This window comes from Anopheles nili, chromosome 2 (assembly GCF_943737925.1).
Source record: "Anopheles nili chromosome 2, idAnoNiliSN_F5_01, whole genome shotgun sequence".
Classification (NCBI taxonomy): domain Eukaryota; kingdom Metazoa; phylum Arthropoda; class Insecta; order Diptera; family Culicidae; genus Anopheles; species Anopheles nili.
Window position 1 is genome coordinate 23,082,501 of NC_071291.1, and position 21,851 is coordinate 23,104,351.

The 21,851-nt window shown below is 50.9% G+C and overlaps 2 protein-coding genes across 2 annotated transcripts in view; one reads left to right on the forward strand and one right to left on the reverse strand.

Annotated features, from left to right (window-relative positions):
* The first annotated feature begins 6,760 nt into the window (after positions 1–6,760).
* Positions 6,761–7,773, forward strand: LOC128732213 (splicing factor ESS-2 homolog). Its single transcript, XM_053825387.1, has 2 exons — positions 6,761–6,775; positions 7,195–7,773. Exons 1-2 carry the CDS (start codon positions 6,761–6,763, stop codon positions 7,771–7,773), a joined length of 594 nt encoding a protein of 197 aa, XP_053681362.1.
* A 1,501-nt stretch (positions 7,774–9,274) lies between these two features.
* Positions 9,275–21,851, reverse strand: part of LOC128732224 (histone-lysine N-methyltransferase Suv4-20) — a 53,604-nt gene continuing 41,027 nt past the window's right edge. The window contains exons 7-8 of the mRNA XM_053825399.1: positions 11,795–12,155; positions 9,275–11,256 (exon numbers count right to left, since the gene is read on the reverse strand). Of these exons, the coding sequence (XP_053681374.1) occupies positions 11,101–11,256; positions 11,795–12,155 (517 nt within the window). The 3' untranslated portion in view covers positions 9,275–11,100. The remainder of the gene's footprint in view (positions 11,257–11,794; positions 12,156–21,851) is intronic.

Below are 21,851 nucleotides of genomic sequence, written 5' to 3' on the forward strand. Positions count from 1 at the left end.
CGATGGTTAAGTGGTGCGGGTTTAGCGCTTCCTGCCGCCCGGATTTCGGATGCGGTTCGCGTTTCTGGCTTCGTTCTTTCTTTGTTTTTTCCTGGGTGTGTGTTTCATTTATTATTTTTCTTCCTCTCGTGCGCCCTCTTGAACACCCTTCCTGACACCTAGTTGATGGCGCAGGTCCGTCTGCTGCAGGCGAACCGTCGCTCTCTCTCTCTCTCACTCTCTATGGCCTCGCATATTATGCAAAATTACAGCTAGTTAGCCGCCGTAACGAACGAGAGGCAGGAAACTGGCCGCCGACGTGCTTTTACCGCGCTTTCGCAGCCGTTTCGGAAGCGTCAGCCAACCCGGGCGGTGTGTTTGGCGGCGTTCAATTGACTTCTCGGCTTTGGGTTGTGCCGGGAACTGGCGGGACGGAGCGAACCGACACCCCGATGTGACCTTTGATGCGTTTGATTGGATTTTCAAAACAAATACCGAGGCCGGAATGCATGATCCCAACGGGTCTGAAGAAGCCGATGTTACGAGTCGAGACCGCTTTCCGTGGTCCATTGTCTGTGGGCGCTTTTCCACGGGCCAGGGAAGACGTACGACATGCCGCACGAAAGGTGCCCTCGCTTGGGTGCCCATTGTACGCTGGGATCGGTGTCCTGCCGGTTTCATCGCACAGCGTGACTAACCGGCCTTGGGCAGGTCGTAGGTGTCGCAACGTAGTTTTTTTTTCAAAGGACAACCGTCAATTCGACATTCTCTGGGGTGGGAATGTGCGCCCTAGAGAACGGTGAAAAACAAATATTTGAGTGAGGTGTGTTGGCCGGATTTCTCCCACGGCTCGGTTACCGCTGGGCAATTATAGCCACACGTAGTTTTGGCCGCTGGAAACCTCGATGTGGAAACCCCGGCGGCACTCGGCATCGTCATCAATCTCTCGGTCCACCCGCCTGTGGTGAAGGTGAAGTAATGACTGATAATGATTTGCAACGCGAATCTCGCCGAACGGGTTCAGATTGGTAGGGATGTTTTTTTTATTGATGTTTTTTTTTACGATACTTCAACCCTATTCGCCTTGAAACGTGCGGCCCGTATCAACGGGAGGATAACGTCCTTGGGAAAAGGCGTGATAAGGCGGTTATTACTCGTCGAGTTCACTTTTCGGTTGACATTGAACGCCACTTAAAATTCCGATCGCAACGAGGAGAGCGTAATGCCGGGTGCGGATGACCATGGGCTGCTGTTGAGGAAAAACTAGCCGAATCATGGCGCCTTGTCCTGAAAAGGACCATTTTATCCCCTGGAGAGATTAAGAGGGCATCGGGTTCATATTTTTCTTTTCATGCTTGATTTTTTAAGCAGTATCGCGCAATGTAAGCTAAAAATATTCTTTTTACGCGATGACCGAACGGGTGTTTTGTAAGCAATACTTCTTAAAGTCACGTTCCACCATATTAGATTTTTTTGGTTTTGCTGTAAGAAAAAAAAAGGTAAAAAATTTTATATTTTCCAATCGTTATAGCGCACAAACAATGACTAATCACTATATTTTCTTATGCAAGTCATTCGTGATTGTTTACCGCTCGAATTAGACGGAGAAACATGCAAAATATTGTCTCCAAAAAGTGTGATAAAAATTGAGTTCAATCGAAAAATGTTACAGAATTATAGTGTGGAATTGAATATCATAGAAACGATTGTGCTTGGATTCAAAGCAACATGATTGTGTGAGAACAAAGGACAACGCAAACAAAATGTAACAGATTTTAATTATAATCGGCACATTTATTGTTCGGCACCGATTGTTTGAGGATCGGTGAGCGATTTTGATAAATAACCTGCTCATCGAGCATCTTGAGCTGCAGCTCATTTGTGCCGTTACGTGTTTCGATTAGGAAACAAAGGCAAGCACAATACCAACCTGCCTGGCAACACCGTCTACCTGCCGCAGGAAGCTAGCATCGATGCCAACTCGGTGCCTGGCGAATCAGCGCTTTCCGCCGGAGAAGTCTATTTAAAAGAAATCTGTCTTCATTCATCACGCACCGGCTGGCGGAAGGCATAGCCGCCTTGGCTACAAAGCAAACAGGCCGCGATTACGCAGGCCAAGGCGTCGGTCGGTCACTGGTTCAAAAGGATCTTCGGCAAACATGTCGCTTTTAATTAGAAAGCCAACAGCGCTGCGCTGGTCGTCCCTTCACCGCCCGTCGATCGGCAACAAATTACCTTCGATCGGACGCTGCGTCAGGACACCCCGAATGCCCCGAAGTGCCAAACAGGACACCAAAACCTACAATCATTTATCTCGGCTCTCACTCCCCCACCGCACCGGCTAAAGGGCACCAGCGGCAGCTCAACATCATTAGACCTGCGGCTCGGTTTGGTCCGGGATTCACCGTGTGGAGGCGCAAAACAAGACAAATGAAAACAGACCCGTCCTGGGAACCCCGGGAAGCCACCCTGGGAAGGATGCCGCACCGAGATGAAAGTCCCTTCGTCCTAGCAGCGCCTTTTGATCTTGGCGCGGGAACGACCCATCGGGCATCGATGCCCTATCATTAGGAATCGGGAAGTCGGTGCATTGTGTGAATCCTGACACATTCGAGTGGTTCTGCGGTCAGCGTCAGCCTTCCGGCTGCAGTCCCGGTTGCCAGGTAAGGGGTCCCTTTGGTCGATCCCTTCCAAGGGTCATCCATCATCGGCCGTCTCGCGCTTATGGGACACCCTCACGCGTCACGTCCTATCAGTGTCACGTTGGTCGATAACGGCCACAACATAAACACCGCGCCACGTGGGAGGGGCAAACGTTCCAACGCACGCCCGTTAATTCCATTAGCCGGCGTCCCGGACGTGAGTGACAAATAATTACCCACAGGTGCCCTTTGCTGCCGTGGCGGGGGCGAGTAATTGCGCAAACCTCCCGCTCCCCGACTGCGGGACTGGGTAATTAAGTGTCCACCGAAATGGCCGCCCGCGACATCGATACGTGTCGGTGAGACTATGTCGACTGTCATGGCGGTGGCAGCGTGTTACGTGACGTTGTGGACCGCGTGGTTTTTGAACCAAATTGAATTGTCGCCGAGAAGCATGGTGCTGGGGGAACTAGGAGATCGAGAGGCGGAAAAATGATGAATAATTTGTCACCCGATGACTTTAATTTTGTGCGATAAGTGCTCGATTCGATTAGATCTTGATTTCAAATTCATCAACGGATGAGATGGCCGTATGACACATTTTCCGCGTATTGGAGCGATTAGAAGTAACATTAGCAGAAAACATGGGGGGAAAATCAATGTTCAATTCCATGCCAAGAGTGTCGTTTTGTAAATGCCTCAAATGGTAACGATTAAACTCACGCAACCGGTTTGTCCGAGTGAATTTGGGAGCTGCAAGTATACGGCCTTCGAAAATCGGTGGAAAAGTGGCTTTCATGTCTTCGGCTGCGAAAACAAGCGCCCAATTGATTTCATTTCGCTCGGTTGTGGAGAAAGCCGCCGTCATGCAGTCTACCGCTGGCTGGTCTACTGGCAGATCATGAGCCATCCTTTCCGTTTTAGCATATCCACGGTATTTCGTTCCCTCCGGATCCGTTGCATCGTTCGGCCATAATTCAAGCGATCGCATTAACATCACCCTACACACCTCTCCGTCCTGCTGCCAGTGCCAGGAAGGGTAAGAACAGATGACGAAACGGTCGCAGCATCCCTTCCGGCCGGAGCAATCATCGTGCGTGCTGCAAGGAAAAAAAGGTTTCCCGGGAGAGGCTGCTTATCGGTCGAGAAGTTGGCGTGAAAAAGTACCACCAAACACTCACAACCGTTCGGCAGAACTAACAACAAGTCCGCCCATTCGGCAAACGGGTTTTTTTGTTTGGGATGATTTTTTTTTATTTTATTTTTCAAACTAGCCAAATGTCGACGGATAAAAGGGCGAGCGAGACTGCGAAATCAAAGCATGCGACGGCGGCCCGTTTTCGTCGCTCGTTTTGCCCTTCCCGATGGGATTGATGCTAACGATTTTTGGGGTCCTCCAAAACAACTCGCGATCCTCGCACTCCCACCTCCCTTCTCCACCTTCCCGCACGAAAACGCACGCCATCCCCGCCATCTAATCGTCCGTCGTCCATCGCGTCAGTCCCGGGAAGGGATCCGCCCATCGGCGCGAAGAAACGCACCTTCGAAGTGCGGCGGAACGGTGCGATCGCCGGTGCTGGCTAAGATAAATGAACCGCACCGTGCACCGAAACCCGCCCGGTCCCTAAATGATCTTTCGGCACATCCTTTTTGGTGGCCGCGGTCGGACGCGTTGCCGAAGAAGGGCGCGCTAAATTAATTGCCCGACACTTGCACCAGGCTACCGACGCCTCGTCGATGGCGGTGTCGATAAGTGGCGAGCGTGTTTATGCTTTCCTTCGGCCCCAAGTCCCTCACAGCTATGAAGGAGAGGAAAAAAAAGGGATCGATGAAGAGCAAAAAATCGGTTGCCAACACGAGTAGGAGATACGGACTCCGTTTGACACATGTAAAGCATGTTTCAGAGTCTTTTTACGGATTGTTTGACTTTAGAGAATGGGTGGATTTTTTCAATCACTTTCCGATCAACTACTCGGCAGCTTAATGCCCCTCACGAGTCCTTGCGTCACAGCTATCCTTGAGGATTAATTCGACAAAAACTAAAATTCAAGCTTTTCAATCGTGTCGCATGGCCAATGAACCCGTTTGCGTTCATTGTTTACAAACGTTTTTGTGAAAATGGAAAATGCTTGAACTGGGCTGAATAAATAACAAGGATTATTTCATCGTCAAAGCCATGCTGTATACTACCGCCATTTGTTAGTATTCAATTGAGGTAGTAAACGCCCCAGCCTCCATTCAATATTGACATTAGCGGCATCACGCATCTGACAAGCGAAACGTGTTACAACTTGTAAGCAACAAGCATTATTATTTGCCTGTGATTAAAGTGTTTTCGTTCAATTTTCTCGCGTTTTCTAGTGCAGTGTCGGTTAAATGTGCTGTGATACGATGTGGTGCCTTCTATTGGACGATCTTTGCGATCGATTGCATCCAACCGGGACAGTCCGCGTGTGTGAGCCTGATTCACCGACTGATTGTGTTTATTCCGTCGGTGTGTTCTTTTCGCTTGAACCTAGCGAGTCAACGGGCCCCGGGGTAAGTCCACTTTTCTTCGGTAAGTAGGATCTGCTTGACATGATTAGCATCGCGGGCAGCCGGCAGCGAGTACCCCTAGGATGCGAGGGCATTTCGCCAACTGCAACCGTTGCCCGGCAAGATGGCCGGCTATCGTGGGTCAGCATCGTACCGGCAGCTAGTTCCCCCTTGGTCCCATCGGAACCGATGCCCGGCAGGAGCTAATGAGTTGGTAAGCCGCGCACAAGCTGATAATAGCCATTAGCATAACGAACCGTCCATCGCCCCATACCGCCGCGGTCGAGAACCGGCCCTTCGTTTTCTTCCGCCAAACCGAACTGTCGTCCGTTCGCATAAGCCTTACCACGCTGGGCCCTTGCTCCACCCGACCCTGCAGCGATCGAGCGTTGTTCGCCATTTTCTCGGCCGATTTTCTCGGGTGAAAATTGCGGCGCAAGGAAAAGCTATCGGTCCATCTGATCGACACGGCGTGGCTTCTGCACGTTCCGCTCGCCGGGCTAGGTTGCGCCGTGGGCAGGGACGGCTTAAAACCAACCACCTACAGGCGGCTGGGCGAGCTCGGGCTCATTATCGGTAATTTAGATCTTCCTGCACGGTGGAGTCCGCGATCGGCCTGCCGATCTTCGCGACATCGGTCCTCGGCGCGTCGCTCCTGTGCCTCTAACTTAATAAAGCCTAAACACATATAATTTCCACCCCGTTGTCGCGTTCTGGCAACGTCCAATTTGCTGCTGGGTGCGTTTGCGTGACGCAGGAAGACATATGCGTGTGGCTGTGTGGAAAAATACCCCATGGTTGAGATGCTGATGGAGCTGATATACGCCATGAAATCCTTCTCAATATGTCAATAGCAGCTCGAACGATCGACGTTCTTGGTTGAAGCGTCTGTTTGATGCTCTTGGTTGAAGCGTGTTTTTTTTTGCAAATATGGCCAATTCCACTCGAAAACGACCGTTGAAGCTTTGCACGCTGTCCGTTTTCTATGAACCGGCACTCGTTTTATGCAGCACGTTAGATGCTTTTTGCACTTTTCCGTAGAAAAAGCCATACGGGGCACATCGAACACCCCCTAGATGGAAAGGCGTTAAATTGAAAACGTTCTATCGCAGCCCGATTGATTTATAACTCTTTCAAGAAGTGCATCTCACATGCCTCAGTGTGACCGCTTACGTGTTGCATTGCATTTGCATATCTTTCAGACACCTTTAGCGTGCTCTCACGATCGTACTGTTGTAGCCGCTTCTGCTTCCGTCCGTGTGTTCTGTAAACATGTTTCGTTCTTGCTCGGCACGATGCAGCATGCAGAACATGGACCATGTCGTACAGGTTTAATGGCTCTTCTTTCCCAGCTGACTGCGGGATCATCCAAGACTCGCTAGTAATTGAATTGAGGGCAATAAAACGACTTTTGCAACATATGCCAGATACACGATGGCTTTGTGCTTACGTGCATGTTGCTTTTATATCGCGGTATGGGGTTTGGTGCATTTCATATATCTTCAAAATACTATTAAAAAATAGGCTATTGTCTATTGTTTTCATTTAATGGTGATTAACACTGATATTTTCTTATTTTCGCAGGTAAAACTCAATTTCTAACGATGAAAGTGATATTTGTAAGGAGCATTCATCTCCTTTTATCGTGTACAGCGACATCTGTGAGTAAAAGCATATATACTTTTGACTTCACAACACTAGCGCCATCTAGATGTCAAATTATTGAGATCTTCAGCAGTGACATCTGTGGTTATTAATAGTAACTCATTTGTGGTATTGCAGTGTAGTTTCTCCTTAAGCCGTGATGTAAAACTACTAGTATTTGTATGCAACAAAGCAGAAATCAAATTGTTTGGATTGTCAAATTGTTCGGGTAATCGCATAATTTTAATAATTATTTTTCTACAATTTCTTTCGCAGGTTCGCAGGCCTGTGGCGTTTGACACACCTATCGCAGTTTGACACCTAACCAACTAAGAGCAACTAGGAAATCAATCGCAGTTGTACCCGCTCGTATCGGAACCCTTTCAATGAACAGGACAACCGGCGAGCTACAGTGAAAGGCGCCAAAACTCAGCTCGTGGACGGTGAAGACACACCGTTGCATCCGTCGACCGGTGAGCCATCGTTTCACATCGTGGAGACGTCTAAACGCGAGAACCTGGCATTGCAGTTGGCTGAAAAGGCTGCGGAAAAGTCCCGTGAAAAGAAAGCGAAGGCGATCGAGGCGGCCCGGCGAAACATCGCTTCACCGTCGGTGCGCAGCTCCTTCGATCGGTTGGCCAGCATGTCACCGGCAGCGCGACGGTTGGCTACGAACAAGCTCGGACTTCTCAGCACGCCCAGTCCACTAGCGACCCCGGCGGGTTCGTCCGGCTTGAAAACTCCAACCTTGAGACCATCAATAAGCAGCCGAGGCAGCAGTAAGTCCAGCGGCCATCATGCCAGCAAAACTCGGACTGTCACACCATCCCCGGGTGGAATCGTGCGAAGAAAAACGCCTCTTCTCGTCGGTGCGAACGTCAGTGCAGCGAAGGATGGGTCTACGGATCTGACGGACGATTTACTGGACATTCCTACTGGCGGCAAGCGACCGAAAGCGGCAGATTTCTTTTGAACTATCTCTTTTTTTAATGCGGAAATGTCGTACACAATACTACCAAAATGTATATTAGCTCATTGACGCTAGTAGTAGTTCGTGCCACATCCAACCAGAGGGAACAATAACAAATGCAGTTTAGAATTGTATCAAAAGGGTTTTCTTTCGCTTTAATTTCTACGAAATAACAGACAAGGTTAGGTTAGATGTAAACGAAAAGATTCAGTACACTTATATACATTGTTTTATTCGTATGTTGAAGCGTAAACGCTAGGAAAATGCAAGGAAACTATCTACAAACACATCAAATGTTAGCCAGATATTTATAGACACAAATTATGTACGATGCTAAAGGAAATTTACAATCCTTCTAAGACGCGTTCGTAGAACCGATCATGTAAAGTATGAAGATGAGTTTGGTGAGGTTACGTGACCATGGTAAACACACTTCCTACGCTCTGAATCAGCTAGGAGCGCACTACAAACATAGACTACAGCGGTTTGCCTTTGTTATGGCACTATCTTAGATCAAATTTCTTCTGGTTGAGGCCTACAAACTTAGCGTTCAGCGTTATGTCTTCATCAGGTCGATCGTCTTGCGGACAACATCTCTCTGGCGCTCTGCAACTTCACCGCCAACGGGTACCGTGCGACGAATTCTGCGTGGGGAAATTGAAGCAAACAAAAATCAGAATGTGTACCTTTATTAATGCGTTTAATATGCAATTATTTCGGAAAAAGCGTTTCCCTACATGTACTGTAAAAAAACTCCGGAGTGAAAAATAAAAATCTTGATTTTTTTTCCATGAAAAAAACGGTGTCAATGTTGTCTTCTAGCTGTTCGTCGGCTGCGTGTTGTATTTTGGTTTGGCTGCGGTCTGCCGTTCGTCATCATGGCTGCATGCTGCCATTTGTTGTTATGGCTGCATACTTTTTATTGAGGTGGCTGCGTGCTGGATTGGTAATGCAACCTCCTGAGATTCCTGCGCTCCTGTTACAAATCGGGGTTTTTGGAAAATCGAAAATTTACAATGGCTGCATCCTGACGTTTGGAATTGAGGCTGCGTACTGTCATTTGTTTTGGCTGCGTGCTGAGCTTTAAAATGGCTGCGTACGGATTTGTTTACATAACCTCCAGCAATTCCTGCGCTCCTGTTACAAATCGGAAATTTTTGCAGTTTTGAGGGGAACGAAATTTTTTTGCCGCTTCGAAAAATTTTCGTTATCGCGTCGAAGTGTTGCATCTTTTTGCGGTTTTGAGACGTGATGCAACCAAATGAAGCCTTATTCAGCGGAAACGCTCTCTTATTATTTTTGAAGGAAAGTTTCCCGATTGTAAGTAAAAAACTAAAAACCACGGTTTTGTTTTTATGTTTTTTTAATTATTCGCCGTTTTCTAACAACAAATAGCCAAGTTTGTGCGAGTTTCTTTCAGAGCATACTTACCAGGCTCCTTCAAGAACGTTTCGGAATGAGTATATAAATAACACCAACAAGTAGCATTTTCTTTTCACATCTGTATGTTTGTATATTTTAAATTACTATTATCATCACTTACAATGTTAGGTAATCATCATCATCATCATCATCATCATCGTCATCATTATCGTCCCTCCGTGCATTATCATAGCAAACGCGCACGTATTATTCGCCATCCTAAATCTACGCTCCGTTTGTATACATTCACAATCTCGCACCATTCGTTGTGCTGCTCTAAAACACTAAAAATACAAATATTCTTTACGCTTCGCACCGGCCTTTGACCATCAGAGCCCGAGCGGACAAAAAACACACATCGCACTAGCCATCATTGCGCTGTCCAAATACCGATTTGTTCCCTTTTCTCTCATCTCTCTCTCTCTCTCTCTCTCTTCCCCTGGCTCACTATCATTTTTCGTCCTCAAGATCGCGGGCACTCAATGTGAGTGAACTTGCTTCTCTCACCTGGCGTACAAAGGGCTACATCCGGTCTATTTCCGCTTTGTGCGTGATCACGCTGGTGGGACAACCTCTCGACAGGACACTCGGGGCAACAGCACGCTTCCGGTGCCTGGTGTCACCTACACACGCGTCTCACACGCATCGCACACACAAAAGGACGAAAGGAGAATGCTCCCCACGACCCAAACCGACACCACTCGTCACCGTGGAAATCTCGTCGCCTACTTTTTCCGCGAGCCAAACGTCTAAGTAGCCCTCGCATTTCCCCTCCGCAAAGGCCCAACGCGACTAACGTAAAGGCAAACCGCACATAGCACAGGTGAAGGTTAGGCTGTCGTCATAATCTACAAGCTTCTTCTGCGTCCCAAAACAATGTACATCCTAATCCTATATCTTTTCGCGAATTGCGAGTGTGTGCGTGTATCTCTCTTTCTCTCTCGTTCTCTCTCTCTCTCTAGCCATCTGCTTCACCTCGCTGGCAGGACGACAACACCCTGGCAGCGTCTGAAATCTCTGGAATCCTGCCGAAAACAAAAAACCTACTCTGTTGCCTTCCGAAAGACCGGATGATGTGCGTGTGTCAGTTTGTTTCCATTGTTTTTTTTTTGCTACGCTTCCTTTGTTTTTGCCTTTATCAGTCTTCTTCTAATGCTCGCTCTAATCGCGATCGTCGGATGCGAGTTAACCTCAATAAAAAAAACACGCGTGTGTGTATCGTCAGCACCAAGCGAAAGGGCGACTTCCGGTGGTACGATCGCACAGAGCCTGCGTGTGCCACAATACCTGTGTGTTTGTGTGTGTGTGCGTATGTGCGTGTGTTGTTACTATTACATCAATTTGGCGCAAAAAAATCAAGGCCGGCCAGCTCTCCTCCAGATCACAAGGTTGGAATAAAACTTAAACCTAATATACACGCCCGTTAGCACCGGAAGGTGACGATCTCTATAGGCCGCCCGTGCACCACGTGTCCTGAACGCTTGCAGCCGAGTCCTTGCGGCCAGCATGACAGCACCCAGCCGCGGGTACACGGACGGGTGGAATAAATTAATTGGCTACTGTATGTGTGTACGTGTGTTTCTCCGTCCGAACACGGGGAAAACGCGACGGTGCGGGTGTTTGTGAGGAGAAAACGCTCCACAAACCCCTCGGACGTACAATCCGGTTCGCGAAAAAAGGGCCCTCCTGGGAAGGACACCACCATAGCACGCGGCAGGAGTCATCCGTCGGGGCGGGAGACTTCTAAGGAGTAAGCGCAAAGAGACTCACTCTTTCCCTCTCTCTCTCTCTCTAACCGATAGGAATGGAAATCTAACTCAAAAGGCGGGCATGCCCTAGCCCTTCTGCTGCACTTAACGGCTAAAGGGAGTTTGCGGGTGGTGGTGGTGGTGTTGGAAATCATTATGATTAATACACGTAGATCGTCTTGAGCTGGGGTTTCAGCTCGGGCGGTATGACTGGGGCGGGTTCGTGCGCTTTCCGCGATACCAAACGCTTGAACCGGCCGGACAGCTGACGTTTCAGTCCCTTGAAGCCGGTCTTTTCGTTGTGCACTAACGCGTCCTGTGGGAAGAAGCAGAAGAAGAAAAAAAAAGCAACAAAGAGGTCAGTGTCGGGTTGCGATCAGTTTGGTTAAATGCACAAGCACACACACACACACGCGAGAGAGGCGGGAAAAAAGGAGCCATCATTTGAAGCCATCAGCCCCCGAAAATGAGCCACACACACGATCCGGATGTCAGCCAGACGGGCTGACGCACGCGTACTCATGTGTGCGTGCACACAACGGATGCGATGCTGCGGTACGCCGGTGTTGCGTCCGTTGTGCGCCAGGACAATGATCTTTCCCAGTTCTCCCGGTTCTGGAAGTCGCCACCTCCGGCTGTCTGGTTTTCTCTCTCTCTCTGTCTCCTTTTCGATCGAAAAACGACCACAGTACGCTGAACCCTACAAAACGTTGAAACTGCACGCCAAGCGCAATGTCCCGACGGTTGTGGCTCGTATCCGAGAGCGGGTTCAAGGCCTTTGCAACCAGGAAGGATGGCTTCCAACGCGCCTCGTATGTGTGTGTGTGTTGTGCTGATAGAAGGTGCTTGCTTACCTGACTACTGGCGTTGTAGATGTTGGGCTGCGGTGGTAACGGTGGAAAGACCCACACGGTGGACGGGCTCTGCCGGAAGGCGATCGGTGTTGGCACGGAGTAACCCGTCTCCGGACTGCTGCCACCGTTCTGGTGATGGTGATTACTGCTATTATGATTATTCTGCTGCTGCTGCTGCTGCTGCTGGGGATGGCTCGGGATGCCGTTGTTGTGATGCAGCTGGTGGAGGCTGTGCGGGTGATGATGCTGTTGTTGTTGTTGGTGGTGATGATGATGGTGAAGCTGGTGGGCCGGCGCTTCCACGTTGCTGTTCGCCGTCACCGGGCTCACCGTCGACGATTCTTCCCGCTTTCTCAGCTTACTGCGGACGAGACGCATCGTCATTAGGGTACCGTTGCTGCCGACCATTTTCTCGCGAGGCTCTCGTTAATCTTTGGCCAGTGGTGAAGTTGAACGTGGAAAACCCAACGAGCGTTGCCACAGTCAAATTCGCTTCGCTCTATCACAGACTAAAACACACGTCTTGGGGTTTCCTTTGCGATTAGGTTTTTTTTGTTGTTTGCTTGTTTGTGGCTCTAACTCTCTCTCTCTCTCTCTCTCAGGCTGTTCGAGGCACTGAAACTGACACAAAAAGGCCTTTCGAACGCGTAAGGGCAAGGACACAACTGCAGTGCACACACACACTGCCTCTATCCTAGCCTGCCTTCTAGCCTTCTTGATCCTTTTGCGCAAAGTACTCGGCTCCGGCCGCTAGATGGCGTGGCGCTGTTTTTACCGTCGCTACGCTTACGGTACACTCACACGCTACACACTGCCGGGCTGGTGGCTCTACCGAGGGCTTTTTGTAGCACCAACGGTCACCCAGGGTAACCTTCCCTTTTCGTTGGCTCGAGGCACGCACTCTCACACACACACACACGCACGCCCTTTTAATTGTAGTCCTTCGAGTTTGTCACTGAAGTGCACCGTGTGGTATGCACAAAAGGATGCACCAGCCACAAGGCTTTGGTCGTGGCTCACTCTCTCTCTCTCTCTCTCTCTTATTTCAGCTCGCCAGTGTTGTGTCCTAACACGCGTCCTATTCCGAGGGCACCACAAAAAGGAGCAAGCACAAAAGAGGAGCGCGGGGCGACGATGGTGAGGTGTTGGAAACAAAACCAAACCAAACCAAACCGAAAAAAAAAACAAATAAAAGACCCCGACCACCGTACAGTTCGCTCTGTCGCGGTTTCTTGCAGTGTGTCTGATGGCCGCGACGGTTCGCACTCGACTTGAGTTCGGTTCGCCGTCGGTGGTTCGATTTTTATACGAAACCGCTTCGCGAGATGCGCGCGGTCACAACTACGACGACCACCACACCACCATCACATATCGCCGACCGCGAGCATCAGCGAGTTGAGGCGGCCTGCACTAACGCACGCGCAACGCTAACCAACGGCTCTCCACTGGCGTGCGATTGGGGCAATAGCAGCAGCGCCCGTTTGGGGTGGTGCTGACGTCACGCCCCGTCTCACCCGAACACACTGGACACACACAGGTCGAAACGTCATCGAAATGAGAAGACGAACGCTCGCCAGACGGTGGGACAATAGAAATGTGGGGTGGGAAAAGCGCAAAAAAAACAACATCATCAACACAACCCCTTGGCCGAGCTGCTGGTTTCATGAGTCATGAAACATTCAATCGGCCTGTTTCCCCGGATACACACGGAACCGGAATCGACCGGATGGGGTGGGTGTGGTGGGTGTGTAGAAGCCCGCCAAGCCCCAAACAATCCAACAGGACATCCTGCACAAGAGCAGCAGGTAAGTTCCGCACAAAGAGCACGCGATCGATACGAACCTGCTCAAGGTCGGAACCCTTTTCGGAACCGGTTATCAGAGACGGGATGGGGTGCCCTGTGTGATTGCACTTATGCACACTGCAAATCGGCTGATGCACCCACGGTATGACCTTCGAGCGGCCCAGCGCTGCAGGTAACGGCTTTCGAAACTCGATTCCACCCAAAGGGCGGAACGTTCGTTTAACCGGAAGTCATCCGAAACCGCTTCCTTATCAGAGGATGTGCAGCAGGACGTGCCACCGATCGAGGAGTCAACCCCGCACGTTTGAAGACCTTGGTGATATAGACACGTATCCACGCGGGTCGATCAGTCTTCGAACGCGTGGCCGTGCTGACTCACGCAACGCTTTCCAGCGATCGGTCGAGTTTATCATAGCACGTCGATTGCTCCAGCAGCAGGAAGCGCGAGAGATTGAGCCGGGAGGGCCATGAGGCAATGCAAATGAGGTCACCGCTCTAATCCATGGTAGGGCGGAAGAACAACCCACCCCCCGAGTTGGGTTGGTGCTTCTAATTTGCATCCCACACCACCACCACCGTCCACACAAATGACGGTGCAATGCACTTGCATCCCTGAGCCCCGTCAGCAACCCGTCTCAAGGAGGTCGAGAGGGGGAAGGCTTTCTTTTTAACACCGCTTTTCCGGCTCAAGATGACTTGACGAGACAGCTCTTCGAAAGGGCGGTGGCTTAGCGAAGTAAATCGCAACACAAACACGCCCCACGACGGATGCGCGAATCTCGCAACCACGGCGTGATAACTCGACGGTTACTTCCTGTCATCGCCCGGTGCGAGAACAATTCATTCATTCAAAAAAAAAACGAAACCTTTCTAGGGCGACGGTTTCGACCCAAGATAAGGGTCTGGCCCCTTAAAGCTGGCCAGCTGCGCCACGGGACAATGACGCCATCGATCTTACCGGGGGCGAAGTTCTACTCCCTTCAGCGTCTGTGCATGTGTGTGAATGTTTTTCCTCACAATTTCGTCCCGCGTGTGGACCTGGCTTACTGTCATTGTTGCGTCGTCATGGCCGTCACTGGCGCCATTTGCGAGAAACGCACAAACTGGCCTGATCGTGGATGAAGCAAAACAAACACGCGGTGGTACACAAAAACATGTTTTGATATTTTCCTGGGTTCGCCTTGCCGCTGGGGAAAACGTTACGCCGCAACTAAAGCCGTAACCGTTGGGCAAGAAAGTGCACCTTCTTATCACCAAAAAGGGGGTACACACGCCTTTCGGAAGGGTTTCCGCCGGCGTTGGTGATGACCGGTGATGGCATACTTTTGACGTCCGGCATTCCGTTTGTCGATCAATTACCAATCATCTCGAGGCGCTGATGGTCGAGAAGATGGTTTCAAAAGCCTACGTCTGCTGTTTGCACGCTAACAAATTGATCGACGCTGGTAGCGGTGGTTGAATTGAGTTGAGACGGCCATCCATTCGCCATTCCCATGCCGCTGATTAATTAACAACTCGTCAGAATTAAAGCCCCACACCGCACTCGCCATCGTTGGTGGCGATCTTCAAGTCGATCGCGTCGCCTAGCAACAGCATGGCGAATCGAGAAGCTTCACCCGTTTGACCAGAAAGAGAGAACGAGGGAGAGAGAGATAGAGAGTGGGCAAAATTCGGGAAAACGTGCTCGGGGTAAAAAAAAGGGCAAAACAGACGTTTGAAACGCGTTGGTTTCCCACGGTTCCCCAATGCCACTGGCAATGAATCTCAATAAAAAACGCATCCGTGCAATTATCCCTCCCCGGTTTCGGGAACATCAGAATCTTCGGGTTTCCGAATTTCGCCGTATTTGCGCCATTCGAAAGACGTCCTAATTGATTTACGGCACCCGCGGTAATGGCTGAAGGACGAAAAATCCCAAAGAGCGAGCCTCTTTGACACAAAAAAAATCCCCAGCGCTGACGTTAAACAATAACGCCAATACGCCACCGTGTGTCCTCGTGAGCGACTCATTTGGCTCCGGTGGCAGGATTCGTCAGCGTTTGTCTTCCGGTGGTTGCTATTTGCCCATGCGGGGGGCAAGAAAATGGTCACCCTCGATGGTTGTGACACAAACGAAAACAATTCTATCAGCAGCCTTAATCGAGCGCAAATAAACAACCAGAGTGCGCGGATAGAAAAGTGTTTTTCCTCGACAAGGGGGCTCGTCACGGGCGGGTCTTCCACTTAGCGCCATCTTTCGGTGGTTCCCCTCGATCGTTCGATGCTAATCACTGATCAAAGGTTTGGTTCTTTCCGACCACAACCGACCACGAGCGTGGCCATTTCGCACAAGGACCCAATGCCGCTATCGGGCTTTATCGCATGGTGACAACTCGCCACGCCACAAGAACACTGCATCGTGCTATCGCTGGATTCGACAAAACGCACGCTTTATCTGCCTGGCGACGATATCGCACCCAGCCCTGTCTCGGGACAGGCGTTAGATTGTTTGATTAATGCAAAGAGAAGCCCCATATCGCGGGAATGGTGTGCGATTTCCGGGAATCATTAGATCACAACGTGCCTGCGAAGTTCCATCGCTGAAATCCGTACCTTTGGGGAGCTGTGGCGCATCGATTATCGCTTCATTTGTGGCCACAACAAACCCAAAGTTAGCCCTGGTTACGTGGAGAAGCTCGAGGAGCTTCTCCCGGGAGGTTTTACTCCCTTTTCCAGGCCCACTTTCGCACGTTCAACGATCGAAAATGGACCTTAGGAGAGTTATGCAACCCTCGTGGCAACATTTTCGCGCCCAACCAACAGCCATTGTCGATAAATGATTGACGAAGCAAACCATCGATGTTGCGCGTGGACCCTACGAAGGGCCAACTGCCAAACCAAATAGGGTTGGACTTTGAAATCAACGGTTGTGCCAGATGTGCCCGTGGTAACGATCGATCCCATGAGGTGCACTGGTGTGTGCTGAAGGGCTGGACTGCCGGGAAGAAAGCGTGTTATAACACACCAAGGGCCACCACCTTTGCGACTCGCCCTTGATCACGGGAAGCTCGTTCCTACGAAGGGACGTTTCTGCCCTACTGCTATTTGTAAGATTGCATTCCCACGAGTCGACTGCAGGTCGCGTTGCAGGCGATCGTTAGTGTGGAATTTCTAGGGCTGCCAACCTCGATGGTTGGCGTACGAGCAATCAGCACCTCAACTCGATAGTTTAGGTACACAGTGCCAGATCAATTAGCCGTTAGACGGTTGCGGTAGGAGTCGCTTGAGAGAGAGAGAAAAAAAAACATTACCACACCAAGCGGAAATGGCGGCGAAGTATTAAAGTTTTATGACTCAGTGCGTTTTTCGCTCCCTGTCTCTCCACTCGAGCTTGTCCGTGCCATTGCCATGATCCATAATGGTCCAGGTGGCAATTAACACCTTCAAGATATGTGTACCTTCATGCACGCACACCTCAAGTGGTTTATCGCACTTGAATTCAACGCAACGGACGTCTAAGAAACGGCCAATTTTAGACCGATTCGTCAGTGCCGATGCATCAACTGTTATGGCAGCCATCCTCCGGCCAGTCCAGGACAACGGACACAATCGAAGCCCGCTGATGAGTCAACCGGACACCTCAAAGCCCTCGATAGCCTCGCATTAGTTGCATAACGCACACCAACACCCACGAGAATGGCACACGTGCCATCGCGGTTAGTGCGGCCATGAAGTCGTTACCTTTCCATGTAGAGATACAGGTATACCTCCTCCATCGTGTGGCGGTTGCAATTTGCTGCTGTTTCGTCGCGAACCGTTGTTCCAGCTGCAATCTAGCGGAGTGTCCTTGGGCCACACGGCACGGAAAAATGCGCACGTACTCACACACACGCGCGCGCGCACACACGGGTGCACTCACTGTTCGCAGCAAACCCAGGGAAGCTTTTTTTTTTAGCCTCGCAGCCTCGAAAGCCTTTTTAAGCCTCGTCTGCCCGTCCACCGAATGCAAAAACCCACCCACACACACACACACACACGGTGCAACTGTTCCCCAGAGAGCACGAATCAGCTGTTCTTCCAGTGCTGATGGTGCTGATGGAGCGGTCTTGGTGGGACCTGCTCGGCAGCGCGCCGGTTCATTGCCAGTTGCAGTATTTTCGGGTGGACGCACAACACAACACACTCTTCCGGGTGCGCGTCCAGCCGTCGTAGGACGCGAACGAAAAAGCAAACAAAAAAAAACACGGCCACGGAACAGAGAAACGATCACCACTGTGTGCTGTGTGCTCACGCCGTTTTTTGCCTGACGCGCTCACGCGATCGACTGCAAGTGAGCGGATGAAGCAAGAAAAAAACAATGGCGGACGATCGCGTTCAGAAGGTTCACCAACTTCTGCTTGGCTTGGGTTGGTTTTTTGGCGTTGCCGTTTTTGTCGATCACTCCACGATCGATCGACTACTGGCACTGTCCGGTTACACTACACTACGATCGCCTTTGTGCGCGTGCCAAACCAATTCCGCCGAACAACGAACCGATCGACGAAGCGATCGCGATCGCAACAAAGAAGCACACACACACACACACACGGTGGGCGCTGTCTGCGCTGCGGGGCCAAGATCTCTGCACAACCATTTGCAACCAGCGAAGCCAACGAGCCACTGAGCCCCGTTGTGTTGCTGCTACTTCTGCTGCTTCTGGCTTCTTTGGCTTCTTTCTCTTCCCTGCAGCTCGGGGTCTTTCTCTATCGCTCTCTCGCTCTTCCTTTTGCAACGATAAAACAACCGTCAGCGTGAGCCCGTTTCACCGCCGGCGCCTGCACCAGCTGATGGCATTTGTCTAGCCGCACGCACACGCACACTCACACACACAAACGCACGCACAGAGATACACGAGGGCACACGCAGCGCCACAGCGCCAATGTACGCAACGTGCGAGTTCGCTCCGTTCAGGGGCGCATTTGTTCGGGGACTGGTTTGTGAGCCGTTGCGGGTAGCTAGTTTTAACCAAAGGAACTAACCGCCCGACGGTGCCGTCGCCGTCGTCGTCAGCATCGAGAAGGGGTCGTACAACCGTGGCAACCGGTTGATCAGAGTTCCCCCACGGGTTTTGGCGAGGTAAAACCGTGAGGACCACAGGAAAGCCTGCACCGCAACAAAACGCACCTCGGGGAACCCGTGCAAGGGAAACGGTTGGTGTGTGTGTGTGAGTGTGTGGGATTGACCATCACCAGATGGTTGCAGCTGTGGTACTCAGCACCGAGAGCCACCGGGTGGGATGATCACGCCATCTCGCTCAGCTGGACTGACTCATGCGACTCGTGTGGAAGTTCCAAGTGATCAAATGATCGCCCTCCGGGAACTCCCTAAGTCTCTCGCTCGTCGAGGGTCACTCGCGTGAGTAACGTAAAGCGATCTCGGGATGCAGGCAGCATAATTGATGCTGCCACAAACGAGGCTAATGATCCCAGCAACATCGATGATCAACGAACTCGCTCGTGGAACAAAGCATCGTCTTTGTTGCTGCGGGAGTCATAGAAGCTGGCGAAGAAAGTAACCACAGCTCGAGCTATCGCTACCGCAAACTGACTGGTTCGGTTTTTTTTTTGGTGATGCAATGTTAAAATATGCCTTCCGTCGGGCACAATTCCCGCAACACCCGCAGTTAACCTTTTGCTCCGAAGCGTTCGACACAACCAGAGAAGGTGAAGCACGTCTGTGACCCCGTGCTGCCAATCGCGCAAAACGTCTAAATCAATGTGCGCCCGACTTTCGACTTTCGTGTGATTGCGTGAATTGTGGTTCCCCACCACAGTCGAGGGACAATCGACAATCAACACCACGCCGGCCAGAACTGACCCCTGGGCCAGGACAAGCGAAATCGACAAATTGTTTGGTCAACAACGGCGTCGATTGGAGCCGATCAATTCCGTGCTCGGTGCAAATTCCGCCACCATAAAGGCGCCAAAAAAAAAAGTGTTCTCGATGGGGCGCTCTTCATTCAACCGACCGACCATTTTGCTGATAATTCTAACCAAACCTACCGCGCGCAACCGTTAGCGCTAATTACGCAAAAAAAAAAATAATATACCAAGCCCCGAACGCGAAAACAACGCGGCCTCGATCGTGTCAATAAATCGAACCGCGTTGTGACGTTTTACGCTTACGAATCGGCACGCCTTGGTGTGGTTTTGCGTCACTGTAACTGAGGTGTTTCTTTTTTCTTTTTCCTGGTAGGTCAGGACGAAAGGGGCACGAGTTTGGGACAGCCAACAACCGGGTTGTTGTAGGAATTTTCTGGCAACTAGCAACACGCGGCGGGACAAACCCAACAACTAGCAATTCCTGGAACGTTAGGGCGTGTCGGTTTTGGTCCAGAGAGGGATTTTCCAGCCCCGTGTGTGCGGGAGTTTTTGTTTGCTATTTATAATTGTGCCCCCCCCCCCCCTCCCTATTGCCCAACGGTGGGATTTTCACAATTGCATATTCCAGCACATATTCCATCTCGCAAACGTGCCTGGATTGTGTCACCATTGTGAAGGGAGGCTTTCGAAACCCACTCCCATTCGTTGGCATTCGCGATGGAGAGTAATTTCAAAAAAGGCCTCATACCACTATCCTAAGCCTTAGGTTTACTTCCCCCCCCCCCCACAACTGGGCGCTTTGTTTGTGTTCGGGCGTGTGTGTGTGTGTGCAGTAGTATAAATTATTCTGCTCACCTTGTGCAGGTAAGCGACGTTTTATTTTTTTTTTTGCAATTTGCTTTGCAAACCATATCGACATTTCTAATCACCCCGCACACGTATCAAAACCGCAGCTGTGGTAGAATGTGGAGCAATGGTCATGTGGTTGTGATTCGCACGCGCAAACTGCATGAGAAAAAAAAAGCGCCGTCCCCAAGGAGTGCCACAACCATATCCGGACGGCTTTGCGAACTACAGCTCCGCGAGACAGCTGGCAGCCTGCTTGAGCCGTCGATAAGGGCAGCCACTCGAAAGGTGGGCCGCAAGCACGTTCATGTTGCCCTTCGCACTCGTCCAAGCAGTTTATCACAATGTTGTAACCTTCGAAGAACGCTCAGAACACGCCAAGCTTCCTCGTTTGCGGATTCACTCGAGCGAGAAGCGTTTTCGCGGTGGATGCGATCCTGTTGAAAGACCCGTAACCCCGAACGGGCGTAACCCCGTTACGGAAGCCCCTGGGGGGGGGGGGGGGGGGGCAAGCGGTGTCGAGTATTCACACGCGACCGCAACAGGACACGTCGCCGACGAACGGCGAAAATCCCGCGGGAAAAACGGGCCACAGCTGAGTTCGCAACTCCCACTCCGATTAGCGAAAGCGCGAGCGCGCGCGCGCGCGTTGGCTTCATCAATTGGACACCTTCGTGGGGCTTTAGATTACACCAACGTGGACGTCTGGCGGGGAAGACGGAGGGGGGGAGAGGGGAGTTACCTCGAGCGCCCTAAGAACACACGATCGAAAGTTCAACCGACCCCCGAAGGACTCATGTTACAACAATCCCATGCGCGGATTCCGCTATCCTGCTGCGCTGGTGTCTGACGTATTATGCAACGCGATCCTCACTTGTGGCCCTTCGAAAACCCGAGAACACGTTAGACGCCAGCTAAGCGGAGTCATTGGAGCTACGCGTGCAGTCGCGCGTTCTCGACAACGACCCTGGTGACTTTTGGGGGGACGCGTCGCGAAATTCGTCGACGGTCAATCAGTCCAACGGTTCTGGGCAGGGTTGCAGACCAGCTGATCGGTCAGGATACGCTAACACGCCACAAAGAGAACCAGAGTTTCCGACACAAAAGCGACCGCGTGTGTGTGTGTGGCCAGGGTTTTTCGCTCTTCGGCACGTTCGAACGCGGAAGCAGCATGGAGTTTCAGCCAGCCAAGTGTAAACAGTCCGCGATCATAACAAACCAACCGGAAAGAGTTGATCGAACTCGGCAAAACGTGGGGAGACGTCTTCGTTGCTCTTTTCGCTGCATTTGAGCACATGGAGCTTGACTGCGGAAGCGAAAAACCGGTGCTAACCGCTCGCAACAAAAAACCCTCGTTGGACCGTCCATTTTTCATTCGTCTCACAACGGACTTACAAAACAACGCGTCCGGAAGTCGACCTGAGGGGAAGGTAAAGTTCCCGACCCACGAGAGCAGTGCAGAATTACGGGCGATGAATATTAATTGACCCGTTTGATTGTTTGGGGGAGGGTGCGGATTTTTTTTTTCGGCAACGATCAACCACTTCCTTGTGACCTCGGGAAAACC